This window comes from Hyperolius riggenbachi, chromosome 3 (genome assembly GCF_040937935.1).
Source record: "Hyperolius riggenbachi isolate aHypRig1 chromosome 3, aHypRig1.pri, whole genome shotgun sequence".
NCBI lineage: Eukaryota > Metazoa > Chordata > Amphibia > Anura > Hyperoliidae > Hyperolius > Hyperolius riggenbachi.
The window spans coordinates 239,381,668-239,402,415 of record NC_090648.1 but is presented as its reverse complement, the minus strand read 5'-3'; the positions used below and the strand labels follow the sequence as shown (position 1 = coordinate 239,402,415).

The following is a 20,748-nucleotide window of genomic DNA, read 5'->3' as shown; positions in this document are numbered from 1 at the left end:
CGCTCCCCCAATGTTTTTGTTTTTTTTTACAAATATTTTTCTCTCTCTTTTTTTTTTATAAACAAAAGCTTATTTTTTTAAATTATTTTTTCCACCCTCCTACCATCTCCTCGTCAGCCAATTAAAGCGATCGGCTGTGATAGGCTTCAGCTAGCGCCTCATGCAATTCCACCTTTGTGACAAACCGTAAAGCTCATAAGGACAACAAAGTTTTGTAAATAATATCCTTGTGTCTGACTTGAGACACTACAATTATTTTCTAAAGAACAGCTATGTGGTTAATGTAATTACATATCTAGTTTGTTATCATACCACTTTGTGGTTCTTTTAAACACGTATTACAAAAATACTGTTAATTCCAATGTGAGCACTTTTATTTATTTATTTTTTTAAATTTTTTTTTTTTTTACTGGGCAGGTCCTTTATGCAGACACGGATTGACCTGAAGGGGAACCGTAAGTCATTTCTGAGTGCTTGCGATTGGAAAAGCTCTTGCGAATGTAATACTATGGGTGTGATCCCACTTGAGCGATGTGATTTTATAAAAATCTCCCATAGCATTGCATTAGCAAGAGCTTTTGAAATCACTAGCACTTAGAAAAGGCTAGTAGTGGGTTTGAGCTTTAACCACTTTACCCCCGCCCGTACGAATTTCTCCGTCCCTTTTTCCATCCTTTAACCCCCAGGGACGGAGAAATCCGTACTTTCCGCGCTCCCGCCGCTGCCCGTGCTCCCGCTCGCTCTAGCGCGCATTCCCGCGGGTAAACACGCCGCCGGCCGCTCGCCCGGAGAACAATGAACGGGAAAATCCATTCCTGTTCGTTGATCTAAGCCCCGCAATGATCCGCTGCTTTTCCGCTAAGCAGCGCGATCATTGTGCAAAAAAAAAACGTACCCAGCCTCCTACTACTTCCTCCAAGCGTCCGGAAGGACGCTTGGAGGTCGCATTAAACAAAAAGTTACTGGTGCCATCTTGTGGCCAAATAGTAAAACTACACCCTAAACATTGTTCACATACAAATGAATTAGTTATACACAAAATATTAACTCATTACCTCCCACACTCCCCATTTTTTTTTTTGTAATAAAAAAAATTAAAAAATGTACAATTAAAAAAAATACATAAGTAGTTACCTTAGGGGCTGAACTTTTTAAATATTTATGTCAGGAGAGTACAACACTGTTAGTTTATAAACTATGGGCTTGTAATTCGGGATGGACGCAAAACTGAAAAAAATGCACCTTTATTTCCAAATAAAATACTGGCGCCAAACATTGTGATAGGGAAATAATTGAAATGGTTTTATAACCGGGACAAAAGGGCAAATACATTTCATTGGTTTTAATTACAGTAGCATGCATTATTTAAAAACTATAATAGCCGAAAACTGAAAAATAATTAATTTTTTCCCACATTTTTCCTATTTTCCCATTAAAACACATTTAGAATAAAATAATTCTTGGCATAATGTCCCACCTAAAGAAAGCCTAATTGGTGGCGGAAAAAACAAGATATAGTTCATTTCATTGTGATAAGTAATGATAAAGTTATAGACAAATGAATGGTAGGAGCGCTGAAAGGTGAAAATTGCTCTGGTGGTTAGGGGGTAAAACCCCTCAGTGGTGAAGTGGTTAAGGGACATGTGACACGATGAGACAGACACGTTTATGTAAAGTGGCAAGCCTACAAAAACCTATGCCGTGTTCATTTTCTTTCACTGTCTGAAAGAGTTAATATTCAACTGTGCAACTGACAGTTTCTTTCCAGTCAGGACCCAGTTCGACTACAGTGTCCCTTAGTGCAGAGGATGGATAAAAAAGGTCAATAGTTCATATATTTTAGTTTTCTGAGACACGGGACAGACTGTGTCATTGGGCCGAGACAAAACAATAAATCTACTTTTTTAAACATAACATAAAAATGAAGGTTATATTAAAGTTATTTTTAAGAGTAAGAGTATAGATAAAATTATTTATGTCATAAGTTTAATTCCACTTAAGTTGACCTTGAGGTTTTATGTATTAATGTCTTTCACTACCACTAGACATTTCAGGAACCCACATTTGGAAAGAGTATTTTGTTATAATTTATAATTAATTACAATTTATTTGGTAAGGTTACATTCTTACATGTTTGTGTAAATAACCCTTAAAAACAATAATGGTGCACAAGCCAGCCTGGGGCCCCAGGAACTCTCACTGCCCGGGGCCCCAGAACCAGCATGCAACACCATATGTGAGCGCAGCCAAGCCCTGGATCTGCCACACCCAGGAGCTTGTCCCCAACTGCTCTGAAACTTACCAAACACACAGGAGAAACTCACTTCCCAAACAGTTCTCTGCTGCTTATATAGAGCCTGCAGGCTGCTTGTAAGCCAATCAAGAAGTGCACATACACATGACACCTAGTCTGCAGTGATTGATTCAAACAGAAGCTGAGCTACTCAGCTAGTCATAGGAGAGGGTTTCAGTTGCATATAGACAATGGCTATATGGCCAGCAGGGGGCACCAGCGTGCAGGATATACCCTCTCATCTGCCCCCCTCCTAACTAAACTGCAGTTTAGTTAGGAGGGGGGCAGATGAGAGGGTATATCCTGCACGCTGGTGCCCCCTGCTGGCCATATAGCCATTGTCTATATGCAACTGAAACCCTCTCCTATGACTAGCTGAGTAGCTCAGCTTCTGTTTGAATCAATCACTGCAGACTAGGTGTCATGTGTATGTGCACTTCTTGATTGGCTTACAAGCAGCCTGCAGGCTCTATATAAGCAGCAGAGAACTGTTTGGGAAGTGAGTTTCTCCTGTGTGTTTGGTAAGTTTCAGAGCAGTTGGGGACAAGCTCCTGGGTGTGGCAGATCCAGGGCTTGGCTGCGCTCACATATGGTGTTGCATGCTGGTTCTGGGGCCCCGGGCAGTGAGAGTTCCTGGGGCCCCAGGCTGGCTTGTGCACCATTATTGTTTTTAAATTTTAATGTAGATTCCCATGCAGTTTAGTTAGGAGGGGGGCAGATGAGAGGGTATATCCTGCACGCTGGTGCCCCCTGCTGGCCATATAGCCATTGTCTATATGCAACTGAAACCCTCTCCTATGACTAGCTGAGTAGCTCAGCTTCTGTTTGAATCAATCACTGCAGACTAGGTGTCATGTGTATGTGCACTTCTTGATTGGCTTACAAGCAGCCTGCAGGCTCTATATAAGCAGCAGAGAACTGTTTGGGAAGTGAGTTGTGTAAATAACCCTATCATATTCAAAAGTGTTTAAAAAAAATACAGTTAACTAATCAAAAACAATGCAAAGAAAACTGGAGCAAACCGTTTTAAATGCTTTAGGCACAAGTACATTTATAAAGTGTGTCAGGGTTGTTGTTGTGGTTCCATTTAGTGAAAGGTATGTGTTGTGGAAATCTTGTGTTGCTCTCTCTGCTCCTGTCAGAGGCGGCAGGCATTCTGCAGCATTTCTGAATATGACTGGAACACACAGCGACTGAACATGCGTGGAACAGCTTTCATTAACACAAGCGGCAGGGTTTCCCTTCCAGAGGCTTCTGTCCTATGGATAATTCATTTCCTGTTGTACATACAACTCCTGACACATTGTCACTGAGGGATAACAAGACAAACTGCAGCAATTAGCACCCCCCCTTTTATGAGATTTGGCAGCTGCACCCAGGGTAGGCGCCTTTTGTGCTACACAAAGTACTAAGGTCAAGACTGTTGTGTATTATTTAAACAGACAATAAAATGTCCACTTGCAATAGATTATGCTCTTAATGATCATTTAAAGCAAACTTATTAATCTTTGCCTTAGAAGCCAAATCCATGATTAAAAAAACAACATATTTTCTATCTGCTGTTAATGTATGCAGTATGCTAATATGCAATACAGAAAAAGAAAACAGTATTTATCATTTAGATGTGTAATTTTAGAACGAGAGATGGAACCTTAATATACCACTAGATTCAGCATCCCTTTGAGGGACAGTGAGTGATGTTATTGTTCCCTGTACATCACTGAGGAAAGGATATCAGCACTACACATGGATCAGCCACAACATTCAGGACCATGTTACACAAGAGACTTTGCTTCTACTAAACACAGCTACCCAGTGCTATTGACTAGTCACAGCAACTAGGTGCTACACGCAGTGACTAGATGTTGGTGATTTTATTGCTCATGTGACAGTCCCTGGAACCACTGAAACACTGATACTATTACGATGGCAGATGTGGGGCTTGATTCACTAAACCGTGACAACTCAAAAATCACACCTTATTCAAAGACATCACACCTTATCAAAGTTAACACGCCTTATTACAGTAGCATAGCGAACGCTACAAACTTATGCCTGCTAATTGGCAATGGCACTTGTCCTGTCCAGAGCCCCTGCGGGTTCGTAGCGCTCGCTATGCTTCTCTGATAAGGCATGTTAACTTTGATAAGGTGTGATATCTTTGATAAGGTGTGATATTTGAGTTATCACGGTTTAGTGAATCAAGCCCGTTATGTGAAGTGATAAAATAGATCTACAGTTCTTGATGGTGAAGTGTTAGGCCTCTTCCACACTACATGCGATTCCGATGCGATTTTATATGCAATTACGATTCACGATTTTGAATTGGTCCTGCATGCTGCGTTTTTCTTTGTGTGTTGATAGCATTCAGGGAAAATCGGAATCAAGCCGCATAAACACAGCCTGCACAACCCCAGCTAAACTACCACTCGCATCTCCTCAACTCTCTCCATAACGGCATTGTCCAAATTATTGCTACAAGTTGTATGCTGCATGTAAAAATTGCCCAATTAAATGCAGTATAACTACTGAGTTCTAAAACTGCTTCAGGCAGCAACAGGAACAGTTTAACACGTGCTTCATGGACTTGACTGCTAAGGCTGAACCTCTGCAAACAAGGCTAAGTCCACTAAAGCACAATTCTACTGGCCAGAATGGCTACGGCATTGGATTTTGAAGTGGAAACACATTCTATGGAGAAATACATGATGCTGGCAGTCTGAAGGAAGAATTCAGGATGGCATAAAAAGCTTACCTAGCTGCACATACTGTGCCAACAGTAAAGGGATGGTGGCACACAATTTGGGGCAATCACTTCCAGTCCAGCATCAGGAGGAGAGATGCTGGACCAAAGGAATGGGGGTACCTAGGTGTAAATAAACACCTCTCTAAAAATGTCAATAGGTAGAATTACAAGACTGATAATGTTTAGGTGAACTTGAAAGAAAAAAATACAGGTAGGCATACACTAGTGGATAAAAAAAACAACAACAACAACTTACAGGTAAGTTAATTGTCTCCCCTTAAAAATTGCCACTAGACTATGATGGGAATATATATGACTGTGGTAGGGATTACATTGTGAGCCCCTCTGAGGCACAGGTAGCAACAAGACTATACTCTGCAAAGTGCTAAGAAAGATGCCAGCGTTATATAAATATTAAATAATATCTACTTGATATGTTTTTTTCTCAACAAAGATAAAATTTAACTTTAAGTCTACCATTCGCTAATAAATAGCCTATAGAACTGGTTAGGGTTTTTTCACATGAGAGACTAAAGACGGTGCAGTTGCCACCGGTCAGCTGCACCCGTGCACTGACTGGATGCTTTCTAGGACTTGGAACAAGAGGTTGAGAGGCAGCAACTGCACTGAGTCAGTCCTAAGTGCGGCTGTGTTCAGATGCAACATTATGGGTTTCTTTGCTGCTGGGTAACCACACTGCACGTCAAATGCTGACATGCATGAGGCTGAGAGTCGTTCAATGGAAGTTGAACTGAACCTGCCAAACAAGCACGCCGTTCAACTCCCCATGTGAAATTAGCCTAAGTCCTCTTGCACACTGCATTGCACCGCACTACTCTTCCCCGCCGCAAGGGCCATGCAAGTCTATTGAGACTTGTACACTTCACACTATGTGACGCGGTGTGCCAGAAGTATCCAATTCGCTGCAATGCCGACCCAAAGGCTGCGGTGCATTGCTGCATGATGCGTGCCTACCGCACAGATTATGCAGTACTGCAAGTCAATGGGTGATGCAGTAAGTGTGCATGACGGGAGCACGGTGAGATGAGGCGCGCATGCATGGACCGACAGTAATCCCAGTGACGTCCTGCCGAGCAGGTAGTAAGTCACTAGCCGGGGGCAGTGCTATGCATATGACCTGGTCACTGCACCATGGTGCACAGTCATATGAAGGCTGATTTATGTGGTGTGATGCAGTGCTTGCACTGCTAATCTTAGCTGTGCAACCGGCCTAATTGTAACTATCTGCTACTTGGAAGATCTACTGATTCCGGCAGTGTAAAACTGTATGTTTTCATAAATAAACAACAAAAAGATAAAACGGATCCACTTTTGAATGTTCTCAAATTACACAAGTCCATTTAAATGAATTATTCTAATAACAAAAACTACTCATTGCTTGAAATTATAATACATAATCAGAAAAAAAAAACCTCTTCAAGGAATAATCATTTTGGTTTCTGAAATGAAGAAAATGTACTTCATGTTTGTAGATTTGTCAGAACATTGCCTGCGAGGGTTGCACTTCTGTGCTGTAAAGGCCTATATTTTGTACTCAAGTGGTTAATGCTGTGTTATGTGCCATGGAAATGGCCGTAACTTTTCCTTATGAACATCGATTAATTTAAGAGCTATTGTTGCAGATTTTGCTGTATACACATAATCAGGTCTAGGCTTCCAGAACACTGTTAACCCATTTTCTTGAGCTGTCAGCAAAGCTTTGCCTATTTGCACTTTCAGCATACAGCATGAGGCAGCAGACCAAGAAATCTAGTATCAATAGAAGCAAGTCTGCTGCTGCTGCTTCATAAAAAGAATGGGTTTGTCGATTACTTTACCAATTTGCCACTAGTATTTACACCCTTGCAGCGTCAACAAGTTTCACTGCAAGTGTTTGATAGCCTGTTTGGCTACTCTGAATAGGATTATGAAAGTATGAAACATGATAAATCAAATTGGCATTTTGGTCTAATGTTTATAAACATGCACACATGCACACACACACACACACACACTTTCTGTTGTAATTTAGATATAACAATGGGGATCAATTATTTATGATCTGTATGGCCAAGACAGATTCAGCCGATTTGCCGTTTTAGACCAACTGCTACTATATTGTCCTGCTACAAGAGTCTACCAGTACTCTCCCATCTCCATTGCACAGTGTTGTTCAGTAGAGCTGAGCATGCATCCTGCCTGTCAGACGAAGAGCTCATTCACATGAAAGCAATGACAAACATTCATAATGCCGATCTGCTGCTACTTCATAACAACTGACGCCCATGTTTGGTTCAGTCATTTGCATAGCACTTATACATCCATTGGGAACATGATGCAGTAACAATAAGAGACATATGACTGCTGTACACATTTATAAAGTGGACATTGACATCAAAAGATTGCTTGTGGTGCTTTTTTTAAACACTCAGTATATGTGGCATTGCTACCAAGTACCCATCTTCCACTGCTCCCAGTGGGGTATACTGTACATCTAAAAAAGGCATCTGCAAATTTGAGTACCAGATAATGTCGATAGCAGAATATTAGAAATGTTACAGATATTCTACTATCGTCTCATCTAAGCTCAGGTGCCACTGACTGGGCTAGCAGCCTGAAATGTTGATTAAATGTTCTGGTATTCTTTGCCAAATAACTCAAGATTTCAATGGACCAATCTTGAATAGTTTAAACGCTGGTTTGTTGCTTTTAACATGGTATCATTTGGGGATAGGTGGATTTACCCCACTTCCAGTGCCAACCTATGTAGGCAAGTGTAGGCCTGCAGAATTCATTGCATTTCTGTGACTGTATTGCAGTATTTATACAAATTGAACTTGTTGCTGTAAAAAAATGGCTGCGTTTTTCATTTCTATTATGTATGATATCAGTACTGATAGTTTTACACTATCTGATACTTGACTTATTTTTTATTTAAAATAAACATGAAATATGCATACATTTGATAAAGGAGAGTGGTTAAAAAGGCACAGGATAGCGTTAGCAAAATATTGGTACATTTAACGATATTCTACTTCTTCATTCATATAGTAAAATATTGGTAATAACAACTGATATTGTAATGACCTAACTTTTCCCTACTCTCACTCAAAAACCCTGTCCTGGTGGTGCCTAACCATAACCCCCCCTGATGGGCACCTTACCATAACCCTACCCTGGTTCTTACCCTCCTTCCTTGTGAACAACAAACCTCAACCAACCCCGCACCTAATTTTAACCCCCCACCTCATGGGCACCAAACCGTAACCCCTGGCATCAAGACACATCCAATGTAAAAGATGGCTCACTAGCCTCTATGCCAACTGTGGCTATTAGGGATGATCAATGATATGCAAATATTTCAAAATGTATGCAAATGTATGTACATTGTTATGCAAATCTATGCAGCTTGAAATTAGACCAATTAATTAGACCAATCAATTTAAACCTGGGTGAGACTTGATTGGTCTATTTTCAAGCTGCATATATTATTGCTTGCTTATGCAAGATAATTTACATAAATTTGCATTAACTTGGAAGTATTTGCATATCAATGATCATCCCTAGTGGCTATTAGTATGCAAACCCACTATTTGTAGCCGCAGTTTGCAGAGTGGCAGCGCCAGCACCAGCTATTATAGCCGGTGCCCTTTTAAACAAGATGCATGCATTGCTCCATAAATTATGCTGCCTCTCTGGGTCAAGAGCTGTTAGTTGGAATATCCTGCATATCAGAAGGTTCCTAAAACGACTGCTTTAATCCTTTTAAACCCGGGGAAGACACTGGCCATCAATGAACAGTGCTGGTGATGTTATATCACTTAGCTGTATGAACCATGCTTAGGAGACCCTGAAAACACAAATAAACAGAACTATAAAGAGAAGTGGAGTCATTTACTTACCATCACTCTAAGTATATAAAGTTGTTAATTACCTTGCAAAATCCAGATCAGCTTCACGGGACATCGTAATATTGGTGAGATTTTGCTGCAGAACGAAAATATTCCGGCACATTTTCTTGATCCCAGATTCACTAATGCGCTTGAAGTACTGTGCACCATTAATGAGGATGCATGAAATGAGGTGACCAAGACCTAAAGAAAATATAAACTGTGAGCCTCTGATTTTTATTGTTATCTATAGTGTTCTCCCTTTCTTTGTCAAACCTTCAAAAATAGCCTTGGATTGAACACCTCCTTATCAACACACCACTGATTGAGGGTATAAAAGCTTAACATACACCTGACCAGAGGCAAAGCTGCCTAAGGAAAGCATTGTGGTATGCTCCTACTGGATCCACATGCCTCTGTGCATTGTCTGTTTCTTTTCTCGGTACAACCGACACCTGTAATCACTCCTTGAATAAGAAGTCTAATTTTCAGACAAGAAAAGGCAGGTTTGCCACAATAGTCTCTCCCATTACCTCATCTTTCCCTTGGTCTCTGTTAATGGACCAATCAACTTTTTAAAACGTCCAGTGTTGAAAATCGATTTTCTTAAAAACTATAAGGTCTTTTGAAAAAAAAATTTGGGCCTTGTTCTCACTATTCTACTTAACATATCCTGCAAATTTGGGGTTTATATCATGTAAGGGGGCTTTGCTATTAACCACCTAACTCGGCGGGTTTTGGCATTTTTTTAAATCACGAATACTTTGTTGATTTGAAACTTTAAAATCAATTTTCTCAAAAACTATGAGGTCTTTTTGAATTTTTTTTTAAGTTGTAGCCACTGATCACCTTTATAATCCATGCACTTTTGGTGATTGTAGCATGTATGCTATTAACGTTAAAGTCAAATCCATAATCACGGCCGTGATCATGGATTCTACATGTAATCACGGCTGAAATCAGAGTTAAATCCAGAGCTCCAATTCAATGGCGTATTTCTATTTCTGCCGTGGCTGGATTTACTCGAACTCGTGATTGGGGGGTATCCGAGCAACACTGCCCGCACGTCCACTAGCACGCACAAACTAATGTGCACTTTAAAGGGACTCTGAGCAGTGCAGAAACTATGGAAAGATGGATATCATTTTAAAGCTCTCTTTCTCCTCTTTCTAATGATATATAAATTGCCGCCCTACGCCTTTTAGTTTTCGCTATTTTCGCGATCGAAATTGCTGCGGCCGCAATTTCGATCGCGAAAATAGAGAAAACTAAAAGGCGTAGGGTGACGATTTAGATGTCGTCAGAAAGAGGAGAAAGAGAGCTTTAAAATGATATCCATCTTTCCATAGTTATATTGTATTACAAGAGCAACTTTTTCCTAAATAGCACTGAGGAGAAGAAAAAGGAATGGCCCTACAAAAACCGCACCACCAAATATATAGAAAAATATAAAATAGCCTTTACTGAACCATACAGTTGATAAAACCATAAAAACAAGAGCACAATGTGAATAACAATGCCCTCAATGAACAATAATGTCAGTCATAAGCAAGTATATGCACATGAATATTACAAGCTGTGCAGCAAAACACACCGGTAAATGAAAAGGTGAGGGAGAGGCTAGGAGTGAAAATGGAGTGTAGCTGGATCACCTGTAGGGAATGAACAGGGTGAAAAGACTGGTGTAGAAAGGGGATGACAGTATCTATTCCCTGTGCCAAGTCTGTCTAGCAAGGAGTAGGAAAAGTGGGATGCTGGTGCCCACAGTGTGGAGGTACCAAGTAACGTGTGTACACGAGTGAGGAGAGCTTCCCAAGAAGCAGGACAAAAGGACATGCATGCAGGAGCCAAGTCTGACTCCCAAAGTGCGGAAAGGGGGGTGTTAAGGGCTGTGAACACAGCGTCACGGAAATCCGTGTAGTGTAAGTGCGGGAAGAGGAGAGGCTTACCGGTGGAGCTGGACAGGAGGGCAAGCGTGCAGGAGCCGTCGCGATTCGCCGCAAAGAGCGGCTTCTTCTGGGCAAGCTGCTGAATGGAGCTGCTGACTTTGAGAAAAAGTCACCCTGTGTAATACAATATAACTATAGAAAGATGGATATCATTTTAAAGCTCTCTTTCGCCTCTTTCTGACGACACCTAAATCGTCACCCTACACCTTTTAGTCTTCTCTATTTTCGCAATCGAAATCGCTTCCGCTGCAATTTCGCTCGCGAAAATAGCAAAAACTAAAAGGTGTAGGGCGGCGGTTTATATATCAATGGGAAGAGGAGAAAGAGAGCTTTAAAGAGGAACTCCAGTGAAAATAATGTAGTAAAAAAAGTGCTTCATTTTTTACCATAATTATGTATAAATAATTTAGTCAGTGTTTGCTCATTGTAAAATCTTTCCTCTCCCAGATTCACATTCTGACATGTATTACATGGTGACATTTCTACTGTGGGCAGGTTATGTAGCTGCTCCTAGCTGTTTTGGCTGTTAGAGACAGCTGTAAACAGCTAATTCCTGTCTGTGAACATTGTTACATTGTGGCAATTTGCCCAGAGTACCGCGGTACTTAGAGCTTCTTGTGGGAGGGGTTTCAGCACAAAATCAGTCATACAGCGCCCCCTGATGGTCTGTTTGTGAAAATCATTATATTTCTCATGTAAAAGGGGGTATCAGCTACTGATTGGGATAAAGTTCAATTCTAGGTTGGAGTTTCTCTTTAAAATGATATGCATCTTTCCATAGTTTCTGCACTGCTCGGAGTCCCTTTAAAAGTGATAACCTGGGGTTCTTTCAGCCTATCTGTCCCTTGCTGCAGCTCTAGCATCATAGGATCCCTTCCGATGCCGACCTTGCCAGTTCAGCATCTTCTTGTGCCTGTGCGAGCGTGTGGCCGCGCTGCTTGCGCTCACGCTCGCTCAAGTGGCCTGGAGCGTTCTGCGCAGTACTCCTGCACCTGGGCAATATGCTCCAGGCCACGTAAGCATGATCACGGGCATCACGGCCTAGCGCTCGCAGCCAAGTGCTCACGCAGGCACAAAAGATACCGACCTGACGAGGTCGGCATCTGCAACGGAGACAGAACTGCGGAGAGGGACAGATAAGTTGCCAGGGGCTGGAGGAAGCCCCAGGTAAATAGATCTTTTTTTTTCACCTCGCACCTGGTCTTTAAGGCAGGGTACACACTTGCAGGGCCATTTTCCGTGTGATTTCCCAGGTCTCTGTCAGCTTTTGCGTTCACGTTTAACGTGTATGTTTTTCCGGGAACATTTCCACACTTCTGATAGCATGCACATTACGCGAACGTGCACGTCGTGCAGAAAAAAGCAGAAAGCTGTGTAATTTAGCAATGCGTGGAAAACCAAGGCTATTGACTTCAATAGCCTGTAGAATCGTGTGTGTTTTGCCATCCATGGGAAAATGCGCACAAACGCATCTAGTGTGTTCCCTACCTAAAGGGAACCTTAACTTCCGCACATTTTTAAATCACACAGCTTTTTGCTTTTTTCCACACAACACATGTTTGTATACAGTACATGCCACCGCAAACGCAGAAATGCGTAATCGTTCAAGGAAAAACGTTTGCGTTAAACATTAAAGCAACAGCCGACGAAGCCCCGGGAATCGCAGGGGCAAACGGCCCTACAAGAGTGTTCCTTGCCTTAAAGAGCACGTGCGGGAGTGTGCACATGCTGAAGCAGGTGCATGTGCACTGTAAAATTGTGCGCGTTTTGCCATTCTGTGTGTTCCCTGCCTAAAGGGGACCTTAACCAAACATTAAAAAGAGTTTCACTTAACTGGGGCTTCTACCAGCCCCCTGCAGCCGCCCTGTACCTGCAATGTCCTGGAACGATCCTCTGGGCTCTGCAGTGGCTTGCTTTCAATTCCGGCGACAGAGCCACTCGCCGGTGACTGCACGGCCCTGGGTGTGTGCATCCTTGATCATGCTCCCGCCTCGGTGAGTGTATTGCGCATGCACAGTAGGAGAAAATATAGTACTGCGCATGTGCAGAACACTCCAGGGGGATTATTCCATTCTGTCACTCCAGGGCCTTTGATAAAGTTACATTTGGTGAAAAAAAAGGGCCTTTAGTGCTACTGGTAGTTTACAGTCTACCATGTGCCCAAAATCCGGAAAACGGATTATGTATATAGGTTATGATTTTAGCCATGACAAGCAAGAGAATAGAATTTGGCGTGTTTGAGAGATGAGGCCTATGTAATTTACCATAAAGCTATGGTACAATTGCAGCAAAACCGCATAAGTACAAATGTTAAACAATATGTATATCTGAGTAGGGCTGGGTCTCTAGTTTTCAGAATGGTGACATGTATGGCTTTTCTTGACTGTTCAGACACTACATGGGGCTTTGCTATGAAAGAATGACTATTACTTTTGGTGCAAAAATGGCTTTGAAAAATCAATTGGTGCTGCTCATGGTTAACAGTGTATTGCGAGGCCAAAAAGCTATCTGGTTGTGTACATAGGGTATCATTTTAACCGTGACAAGTGAGAGAATAAAATTTGATGTTTGAGAGCTGAGGCCTAAGTCATTCAAATTTTTTTGTGTGCCAAACAAAAAAAAAACTGTAAAAAAAATAAAATTTTCAAAGTTATGGTACAATTTTAGCAAAACCGCATAAGTACAAATGTTACAAATTATGTATGTTTGAGTAGGCCTTCGTCTCCAGTATTCAGAATGGTGACATTTATGGCTTTTTTTTACTGTTCAGACACTCCATGGGCTTTTCTAAGAAAGAATGACTATTTCTTTTGGTGCAAAAAATGGTCTTGAAAAATCAATTGGTGCTGCTTATGGTTAAGTGTGTATTGCATGGCCAAAAATCTATCTGATTATGTATATAGGGTATCATTTTAATCGTGACAAGCAAAAGAATAGAATTTGTGGTGTTTGAGATCTGAGGCCTGTGACATTTGAATTTTTTTTAGCTGCAAACTAAACGAGAAGCAATCAAATTGTTATTTTCATATACTTTGTACCAAATAAAACACTTGTAAAAAAAAACCAAAAGTGACAGAATTGAAAATAGAATGCATAAACAGTTACTTCAGGGCCGCAGTTTTTAAATATGTATGCCATTGGGGTGTATTTACTGTTATTTTTGTTAATAAGGGCTTGTAATCATTGGTAGTGTGCAATGAGTGAATGAAAACCACAACATAGAAATATATACACCTTTATTACCAAATAATATATTGTCACTATACTTTGTACTAGGGATATAATTCAAACCTTGTGATAACCAGGACAAAAAGGCAGATAAACTGTGTGGGTTATTACTGAAAACAAATATCACCCCCAAAAGCCTAATCTGTGGGATAAAAACAAGATATATATCATTTTGTTGTGATAAGTATTGAAAAAGTTATTGGCAAATGAAAACCAAGAGCATTGACAGGTGAAGTGGTTAAGGGGTGGGGAAGACAAGGGAATGGGAGAGTGATTGTTGGGAACACTGCAGCAAGCATATCTCTTTCTGTCTGAAAATTTTACTTTAGGCTAAAGTCAATCTTTTTCAAGTTGTGGTTACCAGGCAGCTGCAAACCTCTGTCTTAGCAAACAAACAAAACAAGAATTTCAAGTTCATTTAAAAATATTTTGAGCAACAAAAGGCGAATAAAGCAAATATTATGCACCATATACATTTTAAAGTCTATAATGTAATTTAAATAAACAAAAAGGTAAAATCTGAATGTGGAAATGTACATCCTTACATCAATAATAACATCATATACCTAAAAAATTAGTATCAGCTGCACTACATCAGGATCAAATAACTAGAAAATTTGATCTGGGTAGAAACTGACTTATTGGAATCTCAACCCACTTATTTTTTTTTCTTCGTTGTTAGAGAGTTTGGAATGACCATGACTAAATTCAAAATTCTCTTTACAGAAAAAGGTTGTGGATCCATAGGAGTCTTGAAAGTGATTTAAAAATGCGGTCAAACAAATGGACATCAATTTTGCTGTTTGGATTTGATCACTAATAATTAGAAAACACTTCAAACAATTGTTAACTTGCCCAGACCAGGCTGTCATAGCAGTTTCAGGCTGTAAGTAGAAACCAAGGTGACAGGAAAAAAAATCTCCTCTGTGTTCTTGGAAGCCTTAAAGAATTTATTAGCCAAAATAAGCTTCCCCATCTACTTACGTGGGGCTTCCTCCAGCCCCTTGCCACCGATACGCACAGTGTCGCAGTTCCGCTTCCAGCCCGGTAGTCCCCGCCGGTGCAGATGCCGGTGCGCAGCTGCTGCGCCTGTGCAACAGCCGCTGTCATTCACTGGCATATGGCGTGGAGATTACTGCGCAGACGCAGTAGTTCTGCACCTACACAGTACAATCCACACTACTTGCGAGTGATTGACAGCAGCGTTCGCGCAGGCGCAGTAGAGGACGGCCTCGAGGTCGGCGGCTGGGAGCGGAGCTGCAGTACTGGACGTATCAGCAGCAAGGGGCTGGAGGAAGCCATAGGTAAGTAGATCGGGGGGTATCGTATTTTGGCTGATGATTCCTTTAAGCGTAGCAACTTTCTCACATTTATCTCTTGTCAATCATGTGTTTGGCACTCCTTTTTCAAGCTCCAAAAAGCTCCAGCCGAAAGCAATGGTGAAAATGCCATTTGAAATTATTAGCAAAAGCTCATAAAACATGTCAATTAGGGCTAAACACAATGGGTTGATGCGAGAAGCAGCAGTAATGGCAATATAGCAGTTACTATTCCCAGCAGTGTATCGCGAGTTATGGTATTAGCGCAACCCACCGTACTCTAGTAAAGTGAGTGTTGCTTTGGTAACCGACTTGCCCCTTCATTCAACACATTCAAGCAAGCCATCAAAACCCACCTCCTCAAGATGACCTACCCCCCCCCCCCCCCCACCACACAGTAACTCTCTACTGAATATTTATTCTACAGCCCTACCTAGTGCATCCATCTACCCTCCCCTTAGCTTGTAAGCTCTGCGTAATATGTTGGCGCTTTATAAATACAATAAATATTAATGTTCATTACTAATGTGCGTCACTGTAGCAAGGCTCACAGTACTCGAGTACCACAGGCTACTGGCATAACTCAGGGTACACTACTGGCGGTAGTAACGGTAAAACTGCCGTGCACCATCTGCGCACAGCAATATAACCGCTGATTCATGCATCAACCCCATTGTGTCATGAATGCAGTCAGTTCTTTATGAGCATTTCAGGATGTCTGTCACTTCACATTGTGTTACTTTAAACGCAGCATGCTGTATATGTGCCTTAAATTATCAAACATGGCTGTCTGAAGCCAGTGGAGACTGCATTTATCATGCGTTCTATAGGTAGTTCTCAGCACTGCTGATGACAAAGTGCAGAAGTCTAGCATTAGAAAACAGCTGATTACATCTACTTGTGAGATGTTCCAGAATGGAAGTTTTGATATCCAGAAAGAACATCAGGGCAAGACTAAGTATACCTCATGAGGAGCTAGGCAGAGGCAAGGACTTCTGGAACCAGGAACCACAGATGACTTTTATTGGTGAAATAGGACATCCATGAAAAAGTCCCTTAAATGGCACCTGAAGTGAAAGGTATATGGAGGCTGTCATATTTATTTCCTTTTAAACAATACCAGTTGTCTAGTGTCCTGCTGAACTTTCATGCATTAGTAGTGTCTGAATCACACACTTGAAACAGGCATGCAGCTAATCCAGTCAGACTTCAGTGAGAGCACCTAATCAGCATATTTGTGCAGGATCTGCAGCCAAAAGTATTAGAAGCAGCGGATCAGCAGAGCAGTCAGGCAGCTTGCATTGTTTAAAAATATTGTTTAAATATGGCAGCCTCCATATCCCTCTCACTTCAGATGTGCTTTAAACATTGCACAGCTGAATAAATTCTGCCTGGACGAGTAGAAAAACCATTCACCAGTGAATGTCAAAAACATTGCTGAGAAACGGTTACATGATTTTTTATTTTTTTTTACCCCAAAGGTAGCTAAATCCAGGTAGAAATTGAATTTTTTTTGGGAAAAAACAAAACAAAAACGCAATGTCAAATTTATATTATGTACTCCCTGAATGAAGATAAATGAACTGAGCGTTCAGAATGGTTCCTATTGAAGACTGACTTGGTTATGGTGTTAGGGTGAGAGAAACAAGCTGGAATCAGGCAGAGTTTGATGATAGCATTACTACATTACTATTGGTTACTCAAATCAATTTTTTCCACTCAATTTTTTGCACATAAAAAAAAAAAAAAAATATTTGGCAGTGTGTCCAATACATTCTGAATTGCTGACCCATAAGAAACATGCAAGTCAGGTATTCAGATTCTACTGGCTTCATCCAAGTCACATGTTGCATCTGTATGATTTTATGAAGTCGAAAGAAAAGCCGCACAAGCCAGACAACTGCATAGCTTTAAATCAACATTCATTTCCATATCCCTCACACTTCAAGTTTCCTTTCAGCTAAGCTTTGGAAAATCCCATTTAGCCAGAAACTTAATATAGGCTGCAGAACTCTGAAGATAAAAGTAATATCTAGTAAGCTGGAAATGTGGAATATTTTAAATGTAATTTTCTATGAATTCCTGAGCTCAGTGTAGATGAAATCCTACACGTTTACCTTCAAAGATGTACTGGAACTTGTGCTGCTGCAGACTGGCTCCCATAGCCTCCTCTATGCCACTTATATCTTTATTCAGGCGAACAACAAGAGGGTCGTAATCCATGCTTTCCACATTAGCTACAATAGCATAGTTCCCTTGCTTGGCCAAAGGTATGAGATAATGGAAGCAGTGAACTCTAGGGAAAAGAACGCACATTAGAAAGATGAGCGAATTATAATGCTATATAAGATATCTTGTTCTTGACTTTTTTACAGCCGTCTTTCAAATGTCATTTTCTGCACTCTCCTTTTTTCTCCATAAAAGCCCTTTGATTAAATGCTGTAAATCCCATGCAAGCACTAACATAAAACACTTACTTTCAGTAAAGCACAGCATTAGGGTCAAATAATGTTTTGCTGCTGAAGGAAATTTTCATTTCTAGCTGCTTTTAAGGACATAGTGCCAGAGGTCACATTTTCCATAACCCCCGCCATGTTGCTACGACAGATTTTAATTTACCTGCATTAGATTTCTCAAAGATCACCTGAAAAATAAAGACTGTGATTGATGCCTCCATAGTACAATCTGCTCAGTCTGTTAATTCCAAGCACTAAGAAAGGGAGCTCTCTTATGAAAGCCTGACCCCCTAGGTCGCACGCAAAATGTCAAATGCCTCTCAGCCTGCCACATTACTCGTACGCTTTGCAGACGCTTTCCTGGATGAACTTTTCAGAGACCTCCCTATTATAGAGAACTTGTAACATAAATGTTTTGGGCAACACTGCAGCAAACAGGAGCTTAACATGATGACTGCAACCTTTACCCAAAGTTATGCTATGTGGCTAAAACTACTAAAGAGAATGAATCTATTTGCAGAGTATAACAAAGAAAACAGCAACTACACAACTATGAAAAATGAAAATATGTAGCAGAAAGAAAACAAAGTTCACCAAATAAAATAACACAGCAAACATTAAAATGCAACTATATCTGAACCTTTTTTTTAGTCTCTAAAGGAAGAAACATTTACATCCTCATTGGGGTTTTTACTGCAACACTTGCTGAGGATAAATTTTCTCACTTACTGTCTAGACAGCAAGTAGTTAAATCTTCTCTAGAGGAACAGAGATGGTCATGAAACAAACGTTTTGTTTTTTGACAGAGTGGGAAATAAGTTAACCCTTTGTCAGGTTTTACTGTTGGCAGTCATTTCCTTCCACCATAGGCTCAAATCAGAGCCCTTGCTGTCAGCAGAACAGGAAGTGAGGAAAGGTGTCCCCAGCTGAGGTGCAGCCAGCAGTATTACACTGACAAAGATTCTAAATCTTTCTCACTACAACCAAGATAAAATAAATCGCTGGATTTTGACTTTAGTTTCATGGTTCTGAGTGGTGGAATTACCAATACAGGTGTTTATGCAGTCACTTCAAATTGGGATAAGCAGTGAAACTTTTCACAAACAATACATGCAGTAGTCCCCATGGAGACTTCACAATAAATATTATGAATTTTCAATACAAGTTTGAGCAGTAAAATTTCAAAATCAAACATGAAGGGCTGTTTTATACTGCAAATCTCATAACACAATCGCAAATGCAATGCAATGCAGTTTTACAATGTGATTTCCCTATGATTGGGTTTTGTGATTTTTTACTGAAGGTTAGGAACACAAGCAGTGTCCTATGTCTAGGAACACAAGAGAGTCTATGCTCCCCATTACTGTATGTTTTTGTACATTGTACAGCGCTACAGAAGATGTTGGTGCTATATAAATAAAATTGTGACCAAAAACAGATCGCAGTTGTATAAAACATGCCGTGCGATATCTATTGTATTTCTGGTGCTCTTGTGTTTTGCGATTTTGTTGCAATCACAAATGGACTGCAAAAGGCCCCCAGTATAAAACAGGCCAAATAGTACATTATAACAATCTTAAGAGGCTTTGACACATTTTTATGATAACCACCCTGGCGTTCTATTAAGATCGCCAGGGCGGCTGCGGGAGTTTTTTTTTTTTTTTTATAAAAAAAAAAAAATTATTACATGCAGCCAACTGAAAGTTGGCTGCATGAAAGCCCACTAGAGGGCGCTCCTGACGCATACTTCTTATTGCCTCCGGCGATCAGAAGTAACAAGTAGGGCCGCGATGAGCGGCCCTCCTTGTTTTGCTTTCCTCGCCACCATGGCGACGAGCGGAGTGACGTCATGGACGTCAGCCGACGTCCTGACGTCAGCCGCCTCCGATCCAGCCCTTAGCGCTGACCGGAACTGATTGGTCCGGCTGCGCAGGGCTCAGGCGGCTGGGGGGACCCTCTTTCGCCGCTGCTCACGGCGGCGATCCTGTAACACACGCGGCTGGCAAAGTGCCGGCTGCGTGTGCTCCTTTTTATTTGAATAAAATCGGCCCAGCAGGGCCTGAGCGGCACCCTCCGGCGGTAATGGACGAGCTGAACTCGTCCATACCGCTAAGGAGGTTAAAGAGAAACTCCGACCAAGAATTGAACTTTATCCCAATCAGTAGCTGATACCCCCTTTTACATGAGAAATCTATTGCTTTTCACAGACCATCAGGGGACGCTGTATGGCTGATATTGTGGTGAAACCCCTCCCACAAAGAAATTCTGAGTACGTACTCTTGGCAGTTTACGGTCTGTGAACCTTGCTGCATTGTGGGAAATAGCTGTTTACAACTGCCAAAAAACATGCAGCAGCTACATCACCTGCCAACAGTAAAAATGTCACCATGTAATAAATGTCAGAATGTAAATCAGGGATTTAAAAGATTTTACAATGGGCAAACACTGACTAAATCATTTATACATAATTATTTTAAAAATGAAGCACTTTTTTTATTACATTATTTTCACTGGAATTCCTCTTTAAGCCTGTCTCTGTGCCACATCTGAATAGCATCCTGATGTTATCACTGCAGTAAGGATTTCATAAGTGAGAGGAAAGGGCGTACATGAACAGCCTTGCTGATCTGGTACAAGTAGAAATGGGATCATCTGATAATTGTAGGCATCACCATGGGGGACTGGGGAGGTATGACTGGCTCCTATGCCAAAATTAAATTTAAATTCATCAAGAAAAAAAAGCTCAATGCTAGCTGAGAGAAAGCTTGTTGAAATTGCTGTCATGATGCCTGGATACATGCCCAAAACTTCACATTACTGCTTTCTCGACCAATTCAAAATTTGAGATTATATTTATAAGAATCTTT

The 20,748-nt window shown here is 41.0% G+C and overlaps 1 protein-coding gene across 2 annotated transcripts in view; it reads right to left on the bottom strand.

Moving 5' to 3' along the window:
• EXOC4 (exocyst complex component 4) overlaps positions 1-20,748 on the bottom strand; it is a 552,305-nt gene that overhangs the window by 37,033 nt on the left and 494,524 nt on the right. For both annotated transcript variants that reach the window (XM_068276025.1, XM_068276024.1), the window contains exons 16-17: positions 17,543-17,721; positions 8,974-9,133 (exon numbers count right to left, since the gene is read on the bottom strand). In XM_068276025.1, coding sequence (XP_068132126.1) covers positions 8,974-9,133; positions 17,543-17,721 — 339 coding nt within the window. The remainder of the gene's footprint in view (positions 1-8,973; positions 9,134-17,542; positions 17,722-20,748) is intronic.